Source organism: Staurois parvus, unplaced genomic scaffold (genome assembly GCF_062004578.1).
Source record: "Staurois parvus isolate SC_StPar_1 unplaced genomic scaffold, SC_StPar_1.0 ptg000704l, whole genome shotgun sequence".
Lineage (NCBI taxonomy): Eukaryota > Metazoa > Chordata > Amphibia > Anura > Ranidae > Staurois > Staurois parvus.
The window spans coordinates 2871985-2897563 of record NW_028318500.1 but is presented as its reverse complement, the minus strand read 5'-3'; the positions used below and the strand labels follow the sequence as shown (position 1 = coordinate 2897563).

At 41.3% G+C, this 25579-nt stretch overlaps 1 protein-coding gene across 1 annotated transcript in view; it reads right to left on the bottom strand.

Moving 5' to 3' along the window:
- Positions 1-24658, bottom strand: part of LOC149445912 (solute carrier family 2, facilitated glucose transporter member 9-like) — a 53911-nt gene extending 29253 nt beyond the window's left edge. The window contains exons 1-3 of the mRNA XM_089653200.1: positions 24635-24658; positions 15421-15519; positions 7983-8143 (exon numbers count right to left, since the gene is read on the bottom strand). Of these exons, the coding sequence (XP_089509326.1) occupies positions 7983-8143; positions 15421-15519; positions 24635-24658 (284 nt within the window). The remainder of the gene's footprint in view (positions 1-7982; positions 8144-15420; positions 15520-24634) is intronic.
- Between the last annotated feature and the right edge of the window lie 921 nt (positions 24659-25579).

Sequence of the window (25579 nt, the reverse complement as noted above, 5' to 3'; positions counted from 1 at the left end):
TCTCTTTCATGAATCCATGCTACGTGTTACTTAAAATAATTTTTTCTATCAAAATCTCATCTATGTGTTCTTTTAACTAGTTGCCGACCGCAGATAGCCGAATGACGGCTAAACTGCGGCCGGCCAGTTCTGAGTGGACATCATATGACGTCCTCCCAGAACGCGCTCTCCTGCGCGCCCCAGGGGGCGCGCACCCGGCGATCTCCGTGATCGCTGTGTCCTACGGACACAGCTGATCACGTGATGTGGTAAAAGGCCAATCATACCGGCCTTTTACCACGTGATCAGCGGTGTCCAATGACACGCTGATCACAGGGAAATGCAAGTGCCGGTTCTCGGCTGCACTTTCCTCACGCTGTCAGATCGTGAGGAAAGTACTGCCGAGAACCGGCAGTTGTCAGAGCGGGGATCGGCACCGATCATCAGGGCACTGATGATCAGTGCCCTGATGATCGGTGCCCAGCAATGCCACCCGCAAGTTCCGCCCACCTGTGCCCAGCAGTGCGCCCACTAGCTCCGCCCACCTGTGCCCAGCAGATCACCCACCTGTGCCCAGCAGTGCACCCACCTGTGCCACTCTGCAGTGTCACACACCTGTGCCCAGAAGTGCCACCTACCTGTGCCCAGCAGTGCCACCCACCTGTGCCCACCCACCAGTGCCACCCACCTGTGCCCACCCACCAGTGCTGCCCACCAGTGCCACCCACCAGTGCAGCCCAGCAGTGCTGCCAGTCAGTGCCACCAGTCAGTGCCCAGGGGTTGTGCCAGCCAGTGCCGCCAGTCAGTGCCCAGCAGTGATGCTAGTCAGTGCCGTCTATCAGTACCCATCATCAGTGTCACCTATCAGTGCCGCCTATCAGTGCTGCATATTAGTGCTGCCTATCCGTGACACCTCATTAGTGCTGTCTATCAGTGCCGCCTATCCGTGCCACCTCATTAGTACTGCCTATCAGTGCCCTTTAGTGCTGCCTATCAGTGCCCATCAGTGCCGCCTATCAGTGCCCATCAGTGCCGCCTCATCAACGCACATCAGTGAAGGAGAAAAAATACCTGTTTGAAAAATTTTATAATAGAAACAAAGAAACTTTTTTTTTTTTCAAATTTTTTGCACTTTTTTAATTTATAGCGCAAAAAGTAAAGGGCCCAGTGGCGATTAAATACCACCAAAAGAAAGCTCTATTTGTGAGAAATAAATGATCAAAATTTCATATGGGTACAATGTTGCATGACCGCGCAATTGTCAATCAAAGTGTGGCAGCGCTGAAAGCTGAAAATTGGCCTGGTAAATAAGGGGGTATAAGTGCCTGGTAGGCAAGTGGTTAATAAACTCTTCAGTATCTTCCCAACTATAGAAGTTAAAGTAGCAGGTCTGTAGTTTCTTGGCAAAGACTTTTATCGCTTTTTAAATATAGGCACCACATTGGCCTTACACTAATCCAATGGTACTATGTCAGCCATTAAAAGGTACCTAAAAATTAGAAACAATGCCTTTGAAATGACAGAGCTCAATTCTTTTAGGACTCGTGGGTGTATGCCATCTGGTTCAGGTGCTTTAATCACCTTTATTCCATCTAAATATTTCTGGACCATACCAATTTTGAGCCATAGTGGGTCATTTGGGGCTGTGTCAATATCATCCTCATTATGGACCTGAGCTCCCCGTGCTCCTTTGTTGTCACCAGGGTAACTACAACTAGTTTTCCCATTGGAGGATTCACCTTGTACTGTATTCCTGTTCTGGGGACAACCTAAAATGAGGAATTTTCTTTCACTTTCGCTGATAACAGTAAACAGGACTAATAGAAAGAGCGAATCTCCCCAACAGAGGTACAGACAACAATAAAAACTGACAGGTGTTTTAATCCCTCTCCACTCTATCCAAAACTAATAAAGTAATTATACTTTAAACTTTTATTTAACTTGAAGCAGATAAAAAATACAAATACATTCAACTATACAGTTATTAAAAATCAAATTATACGTATTCCTAAATGTAGCTATGATAAGTGATTCAGTGCCTGATTATGTGTAGATGTCAACTCTCTGTAATCCCCTGCTCAGCAACAATCAGACTGAGAGGACAGAGGGGCAGCATTAAGAGCCAATTAGGTTGTACTGCAGTGTATGTGTGCTATCAGGAGGATGAAGTAGCAAAGACAAAGGGATAACCTCAGAAAGATCCTGCTGCTCCCTCTTTGTCCAAATACAGGCTGAGGAAATGTTTTAACAGCTGCTACTGTTTGTGGAGGTGATAAAAAAAACAACAACCATGCATCCTAAAACCCTTTCATACATTTTTGTTGAGTGTTAGAAATTCAGTATATAGCCCTAGAACAGACAGTGCACAGTCCACATGTGCTTACTGCTTCACTGCAACAAGGAAACAGGAAACTTTATTATAGAGAAAAGACATAGGGTTTCCCATAGATGCAGATACAAACTTCTAAACACTTCCACCTACTGGTTGAAGAATATATCTTTACTCAATACTGATGTAGTTGTTGCACAAAATGCATGAGCACTGTATTCCAACACCCCCACTCAACAAGTACTCCTTATATTAGTCCCATTTCGGATCTCAGATAGTTATTAGTTTCACAATACATAAGAACAATTACCGTTTGTTCACCCAAATCATGAATGTAATGATGTCTGAAATCAATATGCTTTGTTCTTGCATTGATCTTCTCATTGGCAGCAATTTTGACACATCCTTGATTATCCTCATATAAGATTGTGGGCTGGGACCTTGGCTGTCCAAGATCTTCAAGCAACTGATGTAACCACACAGCTTCTTGACTAGCATAGGTAGCAGCAATGTATTTTGCCTCTGTAGAAGACAGAGCTGCTGAGATCCACTTCTTGCTGGATCAAGATATAGGACTGTTTCCTAATTTGAACAAGTAACCACTTGCAATTTTGTGAGTGCTTAGGTCACCTGCCTACAAGGTTCAACTCACCAACTGCAGACAGCATCAGACTCAAATCTTTCGTTCATTTGAGATATTTCATGATTCTCTTCATCATTAGCTCTGATCCACTTTTGTTTCTCATAGGTTGGAAGTCTTTCCATATCCCATGTATCAGGCTCCAGTTTTAATGCTACGCGAGCAACATCGCGGTCTGACATTTTGCTGCAATGCCGTTATTGCTTTTGGTCAATTTCCTGAATGAAATCTCTTGTGGCCTGGTTTCTTCTTTTACAGTATTTGGGTTGTCCGCGTTAATTTCTATTTCTATGTCACTTTGTTGCTTATCTTCATGTGACACTGATATGGAATTTTCCTTAGTTTTAACTGCTTTCCCGCCACTCTATAGCAGAAATATTGCTACAGGGCGGCAGGGCTGCACTAAATCATGTACAGTGGGGATCGAAAGTTTGTGCACCCCAGCTAAAAATTTGTATTAATGTGCATAAAGAAGCCAAGGAAAGATGGAAAAATCTCCAAAAGGCATCAAATTACAGATTAGACATTCTTATAATATGTCAACAAAAGTTAGATTTTATTTCCATCATTTACACTTTCAAAATAACAGAAAACAAAACAATGGCGTCTGCAAAAGTTTGGGCACCCTGCAGAGTTAATATCTTGTACTGCCCCCTTTGGCAAGTATCACAGCTTGTAAACGCTTTTTGTAGCCAGCCAAGAGTCTTTCAATTCTTGTTTGAGGTATCTTTGCCCATTCTTCCTTACAAAAGTCTTCCAGTTCTTTGAGATTTCTGGGCTGTCTGTCACGCACTGCTCTTTTAAGGTCTATCCATAGATTTTCAATTATGTTGAGGTCAGGAGATTGTGAAGGCCATGGCAAAACCTTCAGTTTACGCCTCTTGATGTAATCCCCCGTGGATTTTGAGGTGTGTTTAGGATCATTATCCATTTGTAGAAGCCATCCTCTCTTTAACTTCAGCTTTTTCACAGATGGCATCAAGTTACCATCCAAAATTTGCTGAAATTTTATTGAATCCATTTTTTCTTCTACTCGTGAGATGTTCCCTGTGCCACTGGCTGCAACACAACCCCAAAGCATGATTGATCCAACCCCATGCTTAACAGTTGGACAGAGGTTCTTTTCATTAAATTCTGTGCCCCTTCTTCTCCTAACGTACCTTTGCTCATTCCGGCCAAAAAGTTCAATTTTAACCTCATCGGTCCACAGAACTTGTTTCCAAAATGCATCAGGCTTGTCTATATGTTCATTTGCAAAGTTCAACCAATGAATTTTGTGGTGAGGACATAGAAGAGGTTTTCTTCTGATGACTCTTCCATGAAGACCATATTTGTACAAGTATCTCTTTATAGTGGAATAGTGTACCACAACTCCAGTGTCTGCCAGATCTTTCTGGAGGGATCGTGCAGTCAAACGTGGGTTTTGAATTGTTTTTCTCACAATCCTGCGAGCTGTTCTGTCTGATATTTTTCTTGGTCTTCCAGATCTTGCTTTAACTTCCACTGTTCCTGATGACTGCCATTTCTTAATTACATTCCGAACAGAGGATATTGACATCTGAAAACGCTTTGCTATCTTCTTAAAGCCTTCTCCAGCTTTGTGAGAGTCAACTATTTTCAGTTTCAGTTTTCTAGACAACTGCTTAGAAGAAGCCATGGTGCTGATTGTTGGGGCAAGGTCAGATGAGTCTGGGCATTTAAAACATTTGAGATTGACATCACCTGGTCTTCCCAGACGATGATTGAGAACAATCCATGACACTGGCAGGTCTCAGCTTGGCAAAGGGAGCAGTGCGTGCTATAAATTCTGCAGGGTGCCCAAACTTTTGCAGACGACATTTTTTAGTTTTCTGTTATTTTGAAAGTGTAAATGATGGAAATAAAATCTAACTTTTGTTGACATTTTATAAGAATGTCTAATCTGTAATTTGATGCCTTTTTGAGATTTTTTCATCTTTCCTTGGCTTCTTTATGCACATTAATACAAATTTTTAGCTGGGGTGCCCAAACTTTCGATCCCCACTGTATATATACATGATTTTGCATTTCCGGATAAGGGGAGCGACTGCGCCCTACCCGCACCGCCATTGGCAGCCTCCGATGTTGATCACCAGGTCCTGGCTGGTGATTCCCTGCTAGCACCCGCTCATCGCCGAGTATCACTGACAGGGGAGAGACCTGTGTATAAACAATACAGATCTCTCCCTGTCAGTTCCTGCACATTGCTTTGTATTGCTCTGCATATTCCACTTACATCGTTATTCTCAGGTCATTTCTTTATTATGTCAGGACTTCTGTGCCCAAGGCATCTGTACCATGTGTGAATGCAGTTTCAATGTTTTTCCTCCTTGTCAGTATTAACCATCTCATTGCCATTTACCTGATACAGTTTATCTGTAATTTTAGCCTTTGCAAGTAAGATATCCTTTTTATGATAGCACAACTGTCACCTTGGAAGGTCACTGCATTGCCTTATTATTGAGCATCTTTACTGACAAAAGATTTATTTCAAGAGGAGGGATACACAGGCCTTTTTTCACAGGTATCTTTCTGGTGACACTCTGGGAAATAGGACAGCAAAGAAAACCATTCCTTCTGATTTCATTATTTGTCCATTAGCTGATTTTTTTTCTGTTTTACTCTGGTCAAGGTGAATAAAGACATTTCTGGAATTTGTCATGTGACACTTAGCTCCTGAATCAACTCACCATGCTTGAATAGATGAGGTGCAACTTTTGGATTGAAAAACAAATTCATTATCTAAAGAAAAAGTAGTTTCTTCCTTCACACTTTTGGCTTTTTATAGTTTAGTTTGTTTTTGCCTTCTAGCTTTACAGATTCTGAAGTCTGATTTTAAACGGCCTTTCTTGCACACAAAGCATTCCCGTATTTTTTTTTGCATGTTACTGTTTTTATTCGATTTTTCATTTTTAAAGCAGACTCTGCAGCAAGTGCACCGTCACTAATAATACTTTCTGTTTTGCGCTTATATTCATCCACAAGCTTGCCTTTAACATATTCCAATGTCGCCATCTTGCAAGAGGGATGATGCGCTAATATTCACTAGAATGTCCCACACATCTCGAAATACTTTATTATATATCTAATATACCATATTTTTATTATAGTTTAGGTTTTGGATTTTATTGATTTTATGGCATATTAGATATATAATAAAGTATTTCGAGATGTGTGGGACATTCTAGTGAATATTAGCGCATCATCCCTCTTGCAAGATGGCAATTTGTACTTATGGAAAGGCAGAAGGTCAGTGCATATAAGTCGGCCGCATGTCTGACGGACGCATCCTTTGACAAAGTCGTAATGATGAAGCACATAAGGAAGTGACGTCAGATGCCCACCGGAAGTAGAACGATGGCCATTTTGGATGAGGTTCGGTCCAAAAAAATTGTAACCAACGCTGGTGTACATCTCATATATGTAAGTGCTTCTTCACTTAATAAATTTGATTGTCTGGAGTTGCTACGCGATGGTTGCCTATTCTGTTTTAAGTTACATATTGCCATTGCAACGAGAGTGACAAGAGCGAAATTTGCTGGAGAGGAGTCTACCTGCTTAAGGCTTTTTTTTTCCCTTTACAGTCTGGTAAGGTGCATGGACAGTGAGGTGGTGGATTACCCTACTGTTCACCTAATTGGTGGTCACTGGTTTGGCATTAAGGGAGCACTAAGTGGCACAATTGGAAAGTCATTTGTTAATAATATTACACTATATGCGATTTCTTGGAGGGTATGATCATCCATGGGGAAAAACCTTTGGAGGAAGAATTCACGTGTGGAAAATTTATTTAAAGCAAGCAATTCATACCCAGAGGGTAAGAGTAGGAATTACAGATATCACATGTGGAATGACACTTGGTGGAGTTTGGGGCATTTTTTGAGCACATTTTGTGAGTGTATTTAGTTTAGTTATCACTAAGTGATAAAGGTAATGCACTATGCGTGGTCTATATAACTTTTTTGAAGGTTAAAGAGGAAGAGGAGGACATCACTTTGAAGATTTGGAAACTGAGAACATAATGAGCTATGAAGAATTAAGAGGTCACTTGTGGTTATAAATTGAGGACGTTGATTGTGATTGGATGCTGAGGAACATTTTATTTTGGATTTCCTGGGGAGGAAGGGATATCTTGGTGATCAGGGGTGCACTATATGAATATAGTGTACACATATTGTTTCATAATACTTGGAGTTTAGTTGGTTTGTATTCACATATTCCAATGTCAGTTCATCATCTGGATGTGCATCAAGTGCTATGTCATTTGAACACTAAGGGAATGAGTTGCTATAGATTCAGCGTCATTACTTTACTCTAAATAGTTCATGCAGTAGTTGAAAATTTTAATTTGTTTCTCCTTATTTCCATTGTTTATAGTAAACATTTTGTACCAAATTTAAAGTGTTACTAAACCCAGGACCTGCATTCACTATATATGGTCTCCCACAGTACACAGAACTTGGAAATTAAATTATTTTAGTTAATATAAGCTGCTAAATACTTTTTCTCATCAGCAGTTAGAGCAGACTTGTGACTTCTATTAGTGTCCAGCCAAGCACTGGTTAAAGCTTGTAGGAGGGGTTTTCATTCTGCTCTAGGAGGATGCAGAACCCCTGACCTCTGTCTGGACAGTGCTGATTGGTCCTGTGCTGATCACATGCACTCTCCTAAGAAAAAAACCAACCTCTCCAGCAGTACACACCAAACTGAGCATGTGCAGTGTGACTCCACATGATATGTCTTATCAGGAGATAAGAGGGGGGCACTGGAAGAAGGGGAGGATCAGTGAAGTCAGGATCAAACAGCCTTTTTACACAATGCAGAGGATTAACCCCTTAGGTTCCACAGTGAGTATAACAAGAATGCTTTACTGCATATACAGACTGATTTTACTGTTGTGAGTTTAGTAACACTTTAAACAGACTGTAGCAAATCAAAACCTTATCTGGAAGAAGATCTGTATCTGGAAGAAGATCCCATAACCATATATTACAGCAGTTCAGTGAACATACTCACTTCCCAAATCTTCGTGTCATGTACCCGGATGATAATGATCCCAGAAGGCCTCCAAGACTGAGCACTGAAGCTGTGGTGGACCAGAGCAGAGTAAGTGTTTCTGCAGGGACAGGTGATCCATACCTTCTTATCCAGGTCTGGTTGATAAAGCTTCTGACAAACTGCAGAGTATATGAATTCAGTTGTTGTGGGAATACACTGGCCAGAAAGAACACTCATCCAATGACTTTAATATTCTAACTAGTTCAATGTTTGGATGGCAAAGGGACCTACATAGAAATAAATGTATTATATTAATAACCCTACAGGTTAACCAACCTAAAGCTGGTTACAGACATTAGACTGAAGTTAGTAAATATCCAACCACTGAACAGTCTTTGCTCTGTGCTGCATGGTCTCTAAAGTTTATGTGAGCAGATGCCCAGAATTATTCTTAGACCAGGCAAACTGTATTGAATATAAAGAACTACTGTAAATGCTTCCAAAATCTTAAAGGATAAGTTCACCTTTGATAAAAAATAATAAATGCACATTTTTTTGCAGCCATGCATTTATTATTTTTGGTTGCAGGAGCCTTTAAACCATTGCATCAGCCAGCCATTGTTGGTGCCATGCATGTCTCCTGCAGATCTGTCAGTATATCTGCTTGGCCGTACGGGATGTACGGGCAAGCAGATATACCGACAGGAAGAATCAATGAACTAATACAGCGCTCCACAGCGCCGTGTTAGTTCATTGAGAACTACAAGACGACAGCCGGAGCCCCGCACGGCTGCACTCTATTCAAAAAGTGAGGGCTAGTTACATAGTTAGTTAGTCTGGCTGAAAAAAGATAAAAGTCCATCCAGTCCATATCCTTGCGGGCAAAGTACCGTCAAATCTTGGGTGAGAACCTTCTTCCCTCAGCCAGGGCATTGAAAATGGGTCGTGGATGGGTGTTCCTGCATGACAATGACCAAAACACACGGCCAAGGCAACAAAGGAGTGGCTCAAGAAGAATCACATTTAGGTCCTGGAGTTGCCTAGCCAGTAAGGAGAACTTCTGTCCGTACTGCTGTCACGAGGAAAGAGGGGATCGGGCAGCGGCTGTATCATTGGGAACATACTACATGTTCCACCCTAAAAACGGGTGGAGGATATAATATGGTGCAAAAGGTGAACTTATCCTTTAAATCATTACAAACTACTCCTTTCTGTTTCTGTTTCTGTTTACAAACATTTTTATTTTGTTTTTTGTCAAGAAATATACAGTTGCAAGAAAAAGTATGTGAACCCCTTAGGATTACGTGGAGTTTTGCATGAATTGGGCATAAAATGTGCTCTGAACGTCATCTAAGTCACAACAATAGAAGAACACAGTCTGCTGAACATAATACTACACAAACATTAGATGTTGCCATGGTTTAATTGCATATAACATGTAAACATTCACAGTGCAGGGAGGAAAAAGTATGTGAACCTTTGGACTTAATAACTGGTTGACCCTCCTTTGGCAGCAATAACCTCAACCAAACGTTTCCTGTAGTTGCAGATCAGACCTGCACAATGATCTGGAGTCATTTTGGACCACTCCTCTTCACAAAACTGTTTCAGTGTAGCAATATTCTTGGGATGTCTGGTGTGAATCGCTCTCTTAAGGTCATGCGACAGCATTTCAATCGGATTGAGGTCAGGATTCTGACTGGGCCACTCCAGAAGGCGTATTCTGTGCTGTTGCAGCCATTGTTTTGTTAAATTACTTGTATGCTTTGGGTCATTGTCCTGTTGCATCACCCATCCTCTGCGGAGCTTCAGTTGGCGGACAGATGGTCATACGTTTTCCTGCAAAATGTCTTGATAAACTCTGGAATTCATTTTCCCATCAATGACAACAATCCTCCCAGGCCCTGAGGCAGCAAAGCAGCCCCAAACCATGATGCTCCCTCCGCCATGTTTCACAGTGGGGATGAGGTTTTGATGTTGGTGTGCTGTGCCTTTTTTTCTCCACACATAGTGTTGTGTGTTCTTCCCAAACAACTCAATCTTGGTTTCATCTGTCCACAGTATATTTTGCCAGTAGTGCTGTGGAACATCCAGGTGCTCTTTTGCAAACTTCAAACGTGCTGCAATCTTCTTTTTGGACAGCAATGGCTTCCTCCGTGGTGTCCTCCCATGTACTCCATTCTTGTTTAATGTTTTCCTTATTGTAGATGTGTCAACAAAAATGTTAGCATGTGCCAGAGATTTCTGTAGGTCTTTAGTTGACACTCTGGGATTCTTCTTTACCTCATGCAGCATTCTGCGCTGTGCTCTTGCAGTCATTTTTACAGGACGACCACGCCTAGGGAGAGTAGCAACAGTGCTAAACTTTCTCCATTTGTAGACAGTCTGTCTTACCGTGGACACATGAACATCAAGGCTTTTGGAGATACTTTTGTAACCCTTTCCAGCTTCATGCAAGTCAACAATTCTTGATCGTAGGTCTTCTGAGAGCTCTTTTCTGCGAGGCATGGTTCACATCAGACAGTGCTTCTTGAAACCAGTAAACCCAAAACAGGTGTGTGTTTTTTAAGGGCAGGACAGCTGTCAGCAACACATCCAATATCATCCCACTGATTGGAGTCAAGGTTGGCTCACTCCTGGCTCCAATTAGCTCTGGGAGAAGTCATTAAGCTAGGGCCTCACATACTTTTCCTCCCTGCACTGTGAATGTTTACATGTTATGTGCAATTAAACCATGGCAACATCTAATGTTTGTGTAGTATTATGTTCAGCAGACTGTGTTCTTCTATTGTTGTGACTTAGATGACGTTCAGAGCACATTTTATGCACAATTCATGCAAAACTCCACGTAATCCCAAGGGGTTCACATACTTTTTCTTGCAACTGTACTACAAAATGGCAGTACAGTATCAAGTAAGGCATACAACAAGAACAAGGCATGTCTATAACGTATATTTCAAATGGTACAACTATGTAAAGTAAAAAAAGGAAAGAAAGAGAAAAGAAATTAAGTACATGAGCAGTATAAGTAGAGGGGTATGTAAAGCTATATAGCTTCCAAGAAAATGACTCAATCAACCAAAATATGAGTGGACATTAGTCAGATAGTAAATGCCTGTAAGTTCTCCAAACTTCCCATTTTCTGTCAAATAAGTGCATCTTATCCAATAAGGTGTAATGAATTCTCTCCGTGAGCATCACTGCATCAATTCTATTCAGAACTGTGGCCAATGGTACCGTGAGGAACTTCCAATGTAGGGCTATAGCCCATAGGGCAGATATACAGATGGTATGGATTAGCCTCATAATCTCAGTTCAAACTCTGGGCTCCTAGTAGGCAAGACTGCATAGACAGATGTACCGGGGCCTCTGCCACAGCAGAGGCCGCATCTAAGATCTTGCGCCATAACAATGAGAGGCTTATGCAGTCCCAAAATATATGCAGCAAGGTACCAGTAAGGCCGCAGCCCCGGAAGCAAAGGTGGGACGTCCCTGGAAACATGATATGTAATCTAGATGGGGTATAATACCATCTGGTTAATATTTTGAGGGCAGTTTCCCAGACAGAAAGAGATCTAGCGCTCTTACATATATTATCCACCATGGACTCCCAGTCCTCATCAGAGAAGGCGACACCACCATCCTCTTCCCACTTCTGTCTATAAAGGGGGGGGAGATGGGAAGGCAGCAACCAGAAATTGGCGATACAAATCCAAAATGAGACCCCTACCCCTGGGAGAGTCATGGCTAATACGTTCAAAAAGTGAGATCGGGGAGGAAGGTATCAGACCAAAATGTGAGAAGAAAAAATGTCTAATCTGTCGATAATGATAATATTCTCGGAGCGGGATGTCAAAAAGTATACGAAGCATCTCAAAAGTGATATAAGATCCTCCCCTTTGAAAGTCGGATAACCTGTTGAGGGATCAATCATACCACCAATGAAATGCCTGTGGGGATGAGAAAGCTGTAGTAAAATTCGGGTCGCCAAAAAATTATGAACCTGGGGAGATAGAGGAGACAAGCTTTAATTTAAATTGATATCGGGACCAAAGCATTAGCGATTGGGCAACAATAGAATTATAAGTCAATAATAAAAAGGGGGGGGGGGCGTTTTTGACCATAATATGCCTGGAAGATATTATGGACGAATAGACTGGGATTCAAATCTAATCCAAGGGATCCGGGAATTGATAGTTGACCATTGAGATATCTGTGCAAAACAGGCCGACAGGTAGTAAAACCAGAAATTGGGGAGTCCAAAGCCTCCCGCCCGTTGCGATCATTATAGGACTGATGAGGTAAAGCGAGGGCATTTATTACGCCAAATAAAATTATTAATCGTTTGTTGAAAACGATCTAAGAACGCCTTCGAGACTAAGATAAGGAGTGCCCTAAATAAATAAAGTAATTTAGGCAAGATGTTCATTTTTACTGCCGTGACTCTGCCCAAGAATGAGATGGGGTATCCATGACAGACTTTCAAAAGAGTAACAAGACGAGATACACACAGTGGGTAATTAACAAACTACTCCTTTCTAAAGGATAGTGTTGCTAGTTAGGCTTATCAATCTGTAGAATGCGTATCTAATGTGTATTACAGATAATGTTTTTAGAATTTGTATCCGACTCACTAAATTGATGTGAATAACTCATTAAAATTAATTTACACAATCTGGCTTTTTGGATTGCATCCTGCTTATCTACCCACCCCCCCTTTCCCATGTACTAGCTCTTCTAGTCCTGTTATGCTGAGAGTTGCTAGGGGGGGTTCTCATTGGATGAATGCCCATATTTTGTATGGTATCTTTACCACAGGTTATTGGCATTGTCACATGAGCATTAGCTCCTGAGCATATCATTTGTACTATTTGGAGCACCTGCTATAAATACAGATTTTATATATATATATATATATATATATATATATATATATATATATATATATATAATAGCTGGACTCCCCTCTTTTTGAAATACAACTCCTACAGCATGCGTATAGCTAATATCAATATCAATATAGCAATTCAAGTAACAGGACTATGTTTACAAAGAGTACCTGTAGGATATATTCAAGGGAATAGTAGGTGGTTAGAAGGCTGATCTATGTAATCTCTGGCCCACCATGTTGAGGTATACCAATAAGTTTGCCAATTGCACATTATTATTATTACACAGAACAATATTATTTTAAATTTAATATACACATTACTCAGGAGTGATTGGAGACTGAATTTTGGGTGAGGGTTTGTGTGGGCACATGGTAAGGGTTTGTATGGGTATAGAGTATGCTATGTAATGCTGCAAAGCAAGAATGCTTTCAAAAATATATATTTTAATTGTTTATTTATATCAATTTACAAAATCTAAAAAGAGTGAACAGAAGAAAAATCTATACCAAATCAATATTTATTATGACTTCCCTTTGGCTTCAAACCAGCATCAATCCTTATACTTGTATTAAACAATTATACCAAGCAGGTGCTAATGATCATCAATTTCATATGTAAGTTGAAACACAGTCACATTAACTGAAACACAAACAGCTGTGTAGGGGGCTTAAAATTGGGTGAGGAACAACCAAACTCTGCTACTGTGGTAAGAAGCATTGCTTTGGCCAATCACAATGCGCTGTCAGGGCGCAGTGCATTGTGGGGCGTAGCGGGCGAACAGCCCACCGAACGTCCTTACCATTTGTGTGTTCGCCAAACACATGAACGGCCAATGTTCAAGTTGATCTTAGGTTGGACTCGAACATCTAGCCCAGGGGTCCTGAAACATTTTAAACAGGGGGCCAGTTCACTGACCTCCACACTGTTGGGGGGCCGGACTACAGTTTGAAAACAATATGAACAAATTCCTATGCACACCACACATATCTTATTTGTAGTGCAAAAAAACAGGAAAAAACAATACAGTATTTAAAATGCACTGTATACTGTAATGCACTGCACATCAAAATGCACTGTACTCTGTAACGCACTTGACACCGCAATGCACTGTACACTGTAACACACTTGACACCAAAATGCACTGTACACTAATGCACTGGACACCAAAATGCACTGTACACTGTAACGCATTGGACACCGCAATGCAGTGTACATTGTAACACACTGGATACTGCAATGTACTGTACTCTGTAACACACTGGACACCGCAATGCACTGAACACTGTAACACACTGGACATGAAAATGGACCCAGGTAGACCCATCTACTGCCCACAGAAGTCTGACCAGAAGTGGTCTTCATGGAAAATTCGCAGCCAAAAAGCCATACCTTTGACGTGAAAACAAGATTAAGTGTCTTAAATATGCATGAAAACATAGGTACTGGGGTGCGGAAAAATGGCACCAGGTGCTCTGGACTGATGAATCAAAATTTGAAATATTTGGCTATAGCAGGAGGCAGTTTGTTTACCATATGGCTGGAGAAAGGTACAATAATGAGCGTCTGCAGGCAACAAAAACATAGCGGAAGTTATTTGCAAGTTTGGCAATGTATTTCTGCAATAGAGTTGGAGTTTGGTCAGGATCAATTGTGTGCTCAGTGCTGAGATATACAGATACTTATACATCATGGAGACGTACGAATGGCCCCAAATTTATTCTTCAGCAGGATAATGACCCCAAACATACAGCCAACATCATTAAGAACTATCTTCAGCATAAAGAAGAACATGGAAGTGATGGTTTGGCCCTCACAGAGCCCTGATCTCAACATCATCAAGTCTGTCTGGGATTACATGAAGAGACAGAAAGATTTGGGGCAGCCTACATCGACAGAAGATCTGTGGTTAGTTCTCCAAGATGTCTGGAACAAGCTAACTGCTGAGTTCTTTCAAAAACTGTGTGCAAGTGTACCTAGAAGAATTGATGCTATTTTGAAAGCTAAGGGTGGTAACACCAAATATTGATTTGATTTGGACTTCTGTTCATTCACTTTCCAATAAAAATAAACTATTAACACTTCTATTTCTGAAAGTATTCTCAATTTGCAGTATTTTTTCACACTTACCTAAAAATTTTGCACAGTATTGAAAAACGATAGATAGATAGATAGATAGATAGATAGATAGATAGATAGATAGATACAGGCTATTTGAAATACTGGCCCAAATAAAAGGGTTAACATTACCACAGTGACAACATTGTCCTTTTTGTGGCCAATACGACATTGGTATTTGGTTTTATTTTTGACAAAGCAAATAGCCTTTTTTTGGTGTTGTCTGTTCACAAATGTTTTACGTGAGCCAAGACAACCGTATAATTTCTTTTTTAATACCTTTCTATTTTTTAAATCTGATTACTAGTGTAAGTGATTTAGTTGTCCTCCCATATATTTTCTGGTTATTCACTATCATAAATTATTAGCAGTCTGAGTCTCTGGATTCTTTTAAATTGCTAACCATTGTATAATCTTCTGTACAGTACAAGAAGAGAGCTCTTGCTTACCAGTGATGAAGAGCTGATCACTGACACATGATAGCCAAATGGCAAGCCACTACCAAGGCCCAGCACAGTGATTAATGGAAGCAGTTTCCAGTGATGGACCTGGAAGAATATAGAAAAAACAATCTGTATATACTTTATGTTAAACAGATTAGCAAGTTATGTACTGACTCCATTTGTTTAATAAATACAGTATGCATAATTTTTATAATGACTTTATATATTGTTATATTTAATACTGTAATTATGTATATTTACCATGTTAATGGTACAGTGGATGTATTTGGCTGCACTAGGCAACAATAGCAGGTGTTTTCTGTTGTAACAGGTTTGACATATGAGAATTGTGTTTGAAAAGGAAACTGGAGATACATGCAGAAAAAAATAGTCCACAGTTCAGTGACCCTGTCAAGGCTTAGAGATTAGCAGTCCAGCAGTGAGAGATTTCCGAAAAGGCTGGAGTCCCAGAGGCAGCTATTTAAAATGAGGGGGGAGGGTGGGAGCTGGACCCGTCATTGCTGAATCATGGGCTTGGGCAAGCAGCCAACCTCCCTGATAGCTTAGTGGACTGGTGGATGTACCATGTTTAGGCCCCTTACATGCTATTAGCATGCTATTTTATACAGACATAGGTGCAACAAGCATTCCCATGTGCTGTGCTTATTTCTTCTGCCACCAGGTGGTGGTATTATGTTTAATGTTATTACTCCAGTGGAACTACATGAATATGATGTCATTTCCTGTCTCTGTGTGTCCCTCTTGCTTTCCAATAACACAGGAAGGGCTCATCCATGTGTCCAGCAACATCTTGACTGGTAAGAGTCATATCTGCAACAACTTTCCAACTATTGATTGGAAACAACTTTTTGTATTATTATACTGATGTGGAGAACTGTACATGTAGTGTTGTTCTTCAAACTGAAAGTGTTTTTGTAACTATAAGCTATTATCCAGGGGCGGACTGACCATTTGGAAACTCTGGCACAGCCCAAGGGCCTGGGGTCAGTAGGGGGCCCCATGAGATGCCCCTGGTACCTTTTTCATAGGCTTTTTTGAGTTTGGGCAAGGACACAGGGGCCCCATGATGCCCTATTGCCCGGGGGCCCCATGAGTTGTCAGTCCACCCCTGCTATTATCCCTCCTAATCTTGGAGGAGAATTAAAGTGGACCTGAACTCAAAAAGTGAAGAATTGCTGTCTTATAGAGAACATCAGTAAAGTTAATTGTGGATAAGTAGTACCCAGAAAAATCTACCTTTTTTCTCCAAGTCTCATAAGATTAAGATCTGGTATCACTACTTTGCTGCTTACTGTTTTCCTTACTGAAGAGAAAGCTGTACCTGAGTACACACAGGGATCTTCCTGCTTCTGCTTCATCTATTCAGTGGATCTGTGGTTCCAACACGTTTCCTGCTGCTTCTTGATCTTGATTATCAACCATCAGAACCCCTGTCATTACAGGGGTAGCTCTGACACAAAGAAGCGATGTCTTGCTCTACCAAAAAGGATGCCTTCGCACAGACAGTGTGGAAAAAGGCATGGTAGGTCAGTAATTTGGAGAATGTCCACTGCAGGGAGACTACAGGCAGCACTGGTGACTAATTCTGTGCCTTTATCTTGCTTTTATGTGCACAGCTTCCAGAGTGACATTAAAGGCTTGTTTTTTAAATAGCAAACATATCATACATATATGCTTTGTGCAATGGTCTTGCACAAAGCAGCCTTGATCCTCCTCTTTTCAGGTCCCATTTTGGGGCTCCTGGCCCCTCCTCCATGTTGAGTGCTTTGCCAGTGGCTTGCTCTGGAGGCACTCATGCATGCTTACTTCTGTATGTGTATATGGCACACAGAGCATGGCCCAGCCCCGCCCCCACTCACTCCTCACTGGCTGTGATTGGCAGTAGTGGGAGCCAATGCATCTCAACCAATGAGGATAGAGAGACCCAAGAGAGCTGAAACTCCCGTGCACAGCACTAGATCAAGATCGGACTTTAAAGGTGAGTATTACCAGGGCTGTGGGGGGAGCACCACACAGAAGGTTTTTACTTTCATGCTTAGAATGCATGAAGATAAAAAACCTTCAACCTTTACATCCATTTTAAAGCTTGCTTCTAGTCCATGAAACAGAATTTGTTTACTAGATGCTGCAGTTGGTTGTGATTCTTCAATAACACCATTACAGAAGTGTTCAGTGAGCTACAAATATATAGCTTCCAGCTGTCCCTCTTTTCTGGGGACATTGTTTCTTCTGGAACCAAATCCCTCCTTCCCACTGTTTTGCTTAATTATCTAACTTTTTGGTGAGATGTGTAGACATCTGCAAATAACAATTTAACAAACAAAAGCAATATATTACACCAAACTTGTGTCAGTGTTTCAGGTGGACCTGATCGGAAGGTCCATGCAGGTCTATGGGCAGGCGGATGTAAAAGGACTTATGTCCGTTTACATTTGCCTACCTTGGATTCTGTCCAAGTTCAGAAAAAAATGTAAAATTACTGTGTCCTTTTCCATTTTTCCAGACCTGAATGTAATGGATAAGAGGTAGCCTAATCAAAATGGACAGTTTACATCCAGCCATCCATAATTGCATCACGGGTCCTTCGTAGTTCACTGTTTCAATGAGAACAAAAATCGGATGGGCATAGATGTCACAAAACTGACAACTGCCCTGTTCTACTCCAGTTCAGCTGGGGATCTGCTCTTGGATTCCCTGCTGAACAGAACACAGTGGCCGCCCATGAAAGGACCCTACCATTTTAATTGTCTGTGTAACTGTGAGTTGTATAAGTGTTATCGTGGTGTGCCCTTGCCTTCCCTCTTTCTCCTCAAGGTTGTTATTTTTTCCCATCTAACTTGGGAGGCATGCTAATGCTAGCCAGGAAACACAACTGTTTTAAAGTTAAAAGGTTCGCTTAGTCTACTATAGTGTGAGTTCTATGTAAAGCATAAGACATTCAGCTCCACACAGAGCAATGGAAGTGTATAGGAGTGCACATCCAGAAGCCTTTGTTTTAACATTTACTGTCTTCCTGCTTTCTGCATCAGAAATTGCATTCAAACTTTAAATGGGAATCTGAATCTAATTGGTGACTACAATAAATGTCATGGGAAAGGCATTTGCTGAAATCAAATTTCTATGCTTAGAGACAGCAAAGAGGGTGTTCCAGTATCACTATGTACAGTATACTGTATGTAGAGCTACCCCATAGGAGCTGCTGATTAGGATGCCCCCTCTGTTCTTTGCCTCAACCTTTTCAAGAACCTCAGCCCCTCTAACACACCAGGTTGAGTGTACAAACATGCAATATCACAGAAAATCACTGAAAGTAATATTTAGTACCCAGTAGTAGCACTATATCAAAGAAAACAAGCACCAAACCAGGTAGTAGAGGCAAACGTAATATATTGTCACTCAATATAGTTGGTAATCAGACCAACATAAACATGATTAACAATGGTAATAATACAATTTAGCATACAAAGTGATTAACAATAAGAACTAGGCATAGGAGGACATTTGGCGTCCAGATCAGCATAAACAGTAGCAAGGCTACCTCAAGTGCAGCAGTGAGCAGTAGTAAAGCTTAATCTACTGGAACTTCTGGAACTATACTACCGGAGTGCATTTTTTGTAAGGATGCTAGTCCTAGACCGATTGGGTATGCACTGTTCAAAAGAAAACGAGGAAGGTAGAGGAGTGATAGGGAATAAAGGGGACTTGCAGAATAATTATTATGGGAGGGGCAGTCATTTGAGATGTTCTTCTGCCGGGTAACTTTAAGGCCTTTTAAGAGCATTTGTGCACTTAACAACAGTCCCAGTTAACCTGCATGCAGTATAGGTATAGTATATTAGGTATGGTATAGTCTTGCACAGGTGCAAGGTAGATGTGGGTCAGATGTGATAAAGGTTTACTATAATGTAGTGTAGGCGCAGTCTAGGATTGGGATAAGTGCAGTATAGAGTGAAGTATGGGTGTGGTATGGATTGGGTGTCCTGCTCTCAGTGGCTCAGTTGCAGCTAGCAGTATCAGCAATGAGTGAATAGCCCTCTCACCAGTCCCCAGGATGCTGCAGTGACCTCTCTCAGAAGAGAGGGGGGCCCTCAGTCTCTCTACAGAATGCCTCCAGTGATCAGCAGTGGGAAGTAGAGGGTGAGAGGATGATTTGTTCTCACTGCAGCAACAGTATAGATGTGATCGCTGTTGTCCATGCTGTGCTGTCCGAGGTGTCTCCACCCCCAGGTCTCAGTCTCTGGTCACCCATCCCTTGAATAATCCGCATGCACCAGGACCAATGTGCACACCTCAGCTCCTGTGCTGCAAAGAGGAAGAGGTTTATAATGTAGTCTGCTGAAAGTTGTTTCACCATTCCCCTTTCTCCTCAATTTCCTATGGGAACTGTTTTGTAAAGGTCTGTAAGTGTCATTCTATGATTGATGTTACAGACTAAAATTCCCATGATACTCAGCGTTCTGCATAGAAGTCCATAGGCTTTGCTGGTTAAAGTTCTCTCTCTGCTGACTGGAGGGGATAGTGTAACACAACATTCAGCATAACAGCAGAAAGTAAAAGCTACTAGTATCACCAGCAAGGCTTTCCAGGATCCAAAAGTGATATATAACAGTGTCTGGATAAAAAAACGGAGCTATTCAGATTACCCCAGTAGACAGGTTATTTCTATCAGGCCTTACATTGTACAATAAAAGAAAACACTACAACTAAAACTTCATCTTACACTGTCTGATTCTGAAAACAAAGGAATAAAAAATTTCCTGAATTTGTAATTATTCAGTTACTGAGCTTTCTTTGCTGTAATGTCTGGATTAAAGTGGTTGCAAAGGCAGAATGTTTTTTACCTTCATGCATTCAGCATCCCCCCACAGCCCTTCTAATACTTACCTGAGCCCAATCTCGATCCAGTGGTGTACACAAGAACTGAGGCTCTCTCCTCTCTCTGTCCTCCTTGGCTTAGATACAGCAGCGGAAGCCATTGGCTCCTGCTGCTGTCAATCACAGCAGTGAGGAGGGAGCGGAGGCAGGACCAAGCCACGCAGGTGGTTTGGGAGCAAGCCCGCATGAGTGCCCCCATAGCAAGCAGGGGTGGGGTGCCAGAACTGCCGGAGGGAGACCTGAGAAGAGGAGGATCGGGGCTGTTCTGTGCAAAACCACTGCACAGAGCAGGTAAGTATAACATGTTTGTTATTTAAAATAAAAAAAATGAACGTTTAGAATCACTTGAATGCACACACATTAATGATCCACAATGGCTGGAAATGTCACATTTTATGAAATATGCTGTTGTCTGTAAATACTAGCATCTATGAACAGCTTTAAAAAACATAACACTTCCTTTGATAATTTCCTTCTTTAGTTTTATGTAATTGCAGTGACCTTTATAATAACTGTGTCGAGCAAACATAACTGTTTGAGAGTAGAATATCTATGAATCAGTAAAGGTATGTAGGGTGTTATAGTAAACTGCACAGAGCAAGGATTTGGAAGGTCCTAAGATATTTATGTTGAATTTACAATTTTATATATATATATATATATATATATATATATACACTATATAGCTAAAAGTATTGGGACGCCTGCCTCTACACGCACATGAACTTTAATGGCATCCCAGTCTTAGTCCGTATGGTCAATATTGAGTTGCCCCACCCTTTGCATCTATAACAGCTTCAACTCTTCTGGGAAGGCTGTCCACAAGGTTTAGGAGTGTGTCTATGGGAATGTTTGACCATTCTACCAGAAGCGCATTTGTGAGGTCAGGCAGTGATATCGGATGAGAAGGCCTGGCACACGGTCTCCGTTCTAAGTCATCCCAAAGGTTTTCTATCGGGTTGAGGTCAGGACTTTGTGCAGGCCAGTCAAGTTCCTCCACCCCAAACTCGCTCATCTATGTCTTTATAGACCTTGCTTTGTGCACTGGTGTGAAGTGATGTTGGAACAGGAAGGGACCATCCCCAAACTGTTCCCACAAACTTTGGAGCATAAATTGTCCAAAATGTCTTGGTATGCTGATATCTTAAGAGTTCCCTTCACTGGAAACAAGGGGCCAAGCCCAACCCCCTGAAAAACAATCCCACACCATAATCTCCCCTCCAAACTTTACACTTGGCACAATGAAATCAGGCAAGTACCATTCTCCTGGCAACCGCCAAACCCATATACATCCATCGAATTGCCAAGCAGAGAAGCATGATTCATCACTCCAGAGAACATGTCTCCACTGCTCTAAAGTCCAGTGGCGGTGTGCTTTACACCACTGCATCCAACGCTTTGCATAGCACTTGGTGATGGAAGGCTTTGATGTGGCTGCCCGGCCATGAAAACCCATTCCATGAAGTTCTCTACACACAGTTTTAGTGCTAATCTGAAGACCACATGAAGTTTGGAGGTCTTTAGCTATTGACTTTGCAGACAGTTGGCCACTTCTGCTCACTGCGCGCTTCAGCATGCTGAACCCACTCTGTCATTTTACATGTCCTACCAATTCGTTACTGTTGTTTCCAGTTGCTTCCACTGTTATAATACCACTAACAGTTGACCGTGGAATATTTAGTAGCAAATAATTTCACGGACGGACTTATTGCACAGGTGGCAACCTATCACAGTACCACGCCTGAATTCACTGAGCTCCTGAAAGCCATCCATTCTTTCACAAATCTTTGTAGAAGCAGTCTGCATGCCTAGGTACTCGATTTTATACACTTGTGGCCATGGAGGTGATTGGAACACCTGAAACCAATGATTTGGAGGGGTGTCCCAATACTTTTATATATATACAGTATATACAGTGCCTTGAAAAAGTATTAATACACCTTGAAATTTTCCACATTTTGCCATGTTACAACCAAAATCGTAAATTGGGATTTTATGTGATAGACCAACACAAACTGGCACATAAGCATGAAGTGGAAGGAAAATGACAAATGGTTGTGGTGTGCATTTGTATTTAGCCCTCTTTACTAAAATCTAGTGGAACCGATTGCCTTCAGAAGTCACCTAATTAGTAAATAGAGTCCACCTGTGTGTAATTTATTCTCAGTATAAATACAGCTGTTCTGTGAAACCTTCAGAGGTTTGATAGAGAACATTAGTCAACAAACAGCATCATGAAGGCCAAGGAACACACCAGACAGGTTAGGGATAAAGCTGTGGAGCAGTTTAAAGCAGGGTTAGGTTCTAAAAGAAATATCCCAAGCTTTGAACATCTCATGGAACACTGTTCAATTCATCATCTGAAAATGGAAAGAGTATGGCACAGCTGAAAACCTACCAAGACATGGCCATCCACGTAAACTGACAGGCCGGGCAAGGAGAGCATTAATCAGAGAAGCAGCCAAGAGGCCCATGGTAACTCTGGAGCAGCTGCAGAGATCCAAAGCTCAGGTGGGAGAATCTACAGGACAACTATTAGTTATGCACTCTGCAAATCTGGCCTTTATGGAAGAGTGGCAAGAAGAAAGCCATTGTTGAAAGAAAGCCATAAGAAGTCCTGGTTGCAGCTTGGGAGAACCCATGTGGGGGACACAGCAAACATGTGTTAGAAGGTGCTCTGGTCAAATGAGACCAAAATGTAACTTTTTGGCCTAAAAGCAAAACACTATATGTAGCAGAAAACTAACACTGCACATCACCCTGAACATACCATCCCCACCGTGAAACGTGGTGGCAGCATCATGTTGTGGGGATGCTTTTCTTCAGCAGCAACAGGGAAGCTGGTCAGAGTTGATGGGAAGATGGATGGAGCCAAGTAAAGGGCAATCTTAGAAGAAAACCTGTTAGAGTCTGCAAAAGACTTGAGACTGGGGTGGAGGTTCACCTTCCAGCAAGACAAGGACCCGAAACATACAGCCAGAGCTACAGTGGAATGGATTAGATCAGAGCATATTCATGTGTTAGAATGGCCCAGTCAAAGTCCAGACCTAAATACAATTGAAAATCTGTTGCAAGACTTGAAAATTGCTCTTCAGAGACGCTGTCCATCCAATCTGACAGAGCTTGAACTATTTTGCAAAGAAGAATGGGCAAAAATATCACTCTGTAGATGTGTAAAGCTGGTGGAGACATCCCCAAAAAGACTTGCAACTCTAATTGCAGCAAAAGGTGGTTCTACAAAGTATTGAGTTGGGGGGCTGAATACAAATGAACGTCACACTTTTCAGATATTTATTTGTAAAACATTTTGAAAACCATTTATCATTTTCCTTCTACTTCACAATTACGTGCCACTTTGCGTTGGTCTATCACATAAAATCCCAATAAAATACATTTACGTTTTTGGTTGTAACATGACAAAATGTGGAAAATGTCAAGGGGTATGAATACTTTTTCAAGGCACTGTATATAAAGGATAAGTATACTTCCAGCACTTGTCTAATTCTGTGCCCTGCTTAAAGAGGTTATTTGCAAAGTGTACCTGCTTCCACTCTTTTTGTAAAGCCTTGAACACACGGGCCATATAGTGTACAGTAGATACCGGCTGACATTCGGCCCATATGTACATGTCCTTGTTTGATAGAAACTGACCTCATGACCGGCTTCTGTTGAACGAGCATGCTGGAAAACCAGCAGCGGATTGGCATCCGATCAGTGCTCCCAGCCAATGGCTGCGAGCTCTGACTGGTGTGTTCTGGTGGGGGGAGGTACCCTGTCAGAACACAATAGCACAGTGGGGAGATCACTGTACAAACATTGAATAGTTAGTACAGAGACCTCCCTGCGAGCTCATTTATTTTTACCGTGTGTACCAGGCTTTAGACATCACAAGAGGGAAGTAAGGGAAAAGGTACAGATACAATGATTTTTTTATCCCAATACAAAAGGCAGTCTATCTTCTTTTCTCCAAAAATGACAAAGCATTAATAAAAAAAGAAAATAATTGCAAAAACATTTTATTAGGGAAAATAGAAAATGTCAGAGAGGCTCAGCATCCTGCAAAGTATAGGTAATATGAATATAATTACATTTTGCGATATATAGATATAAAGAAATCAAAACATGCAAAAACAAATCATAATTGGTAAAACTGATTAAATATATAATATTGATTAATGAACTCTACAGAAATTTCCATAGCGTGCCTCTGGAATAGTTTTGTATTAGAACCAGCGGATATTGGATCAAGAATGTAAAATGCCTTTTGCCTGTTTTCCTATTATATCCATTACATTGTATATTTTATAGATATGTGTGCACTCACCAGTTCTGAGAAAAGCCCACCCATATCAGATAGTCCTGTGACACAGGGGATTTGAATGAGTACTGAGAACTTCAGCCTAGGACACCGCAGAGAGCAAATGGTTGTGTTTATTTAATTTGGATCAATCACTGGTCATATTGCCAGCACTATGAGCCAATCATAAAGCTGTACTGCACAACAGGCAATTATTGTCACATGAACCTCAACCTAGTACTAAATCACACAAAAGTATCTCAATTTCAAACTTGGAATGTATATGCTCGAAGAATGTTGTTAAAGCTAAGCACATCTAAAGGGATAAGCTGGCTTTGCTTCACCTGCAAAATGAGTGAAGTGTTCTTAGGTGACACACATGGGAGAAGTGGGAAGTGAAGATCTCAAATCTCTGCACGGTATATAAAAGCATTAATTCAACCTTCTAAAACCAACAAAAAAAAAAGAACATTTTGGATGACCTGACTATTGGAACCCAATTCAACCTTTTTTCTATTTTGTTATTTTTAAAGTGCAGAGCTTCTGTAAATTGGTTAAATACCAAACTGCCTCCGATGACACAAGAGGAAGTTATATGTTGTGCCCAGACTATGGTGCTTCCTAAGGTAAGGAATAAGATTTTGCACCTGGCTGAGAGGCCACAGGTATCTGATAAAAGGTAGGGCCTTCCATAGTATGAGTAAGAGAGAGCCAGACCAGCATGGCATGTTAACCTGAATGGCTGTTTGAGAGAACAGACAGGTAAAACTTCACTAAAGGGAAACTCATACAAATGAGCGCAGAGAGGCCACTTCAGGTCCAACTCGCAGAGGTTTATCACTGGTTTCAACACATCACATCATGACATTACCAACATCATTCGCAAACACATTTTACAATTAGATCATAGACTAGCACCTATTCTCCCACGCAGCCCACAAGTGACTTTCAAGAGAGCGCGTACTTTGAAAT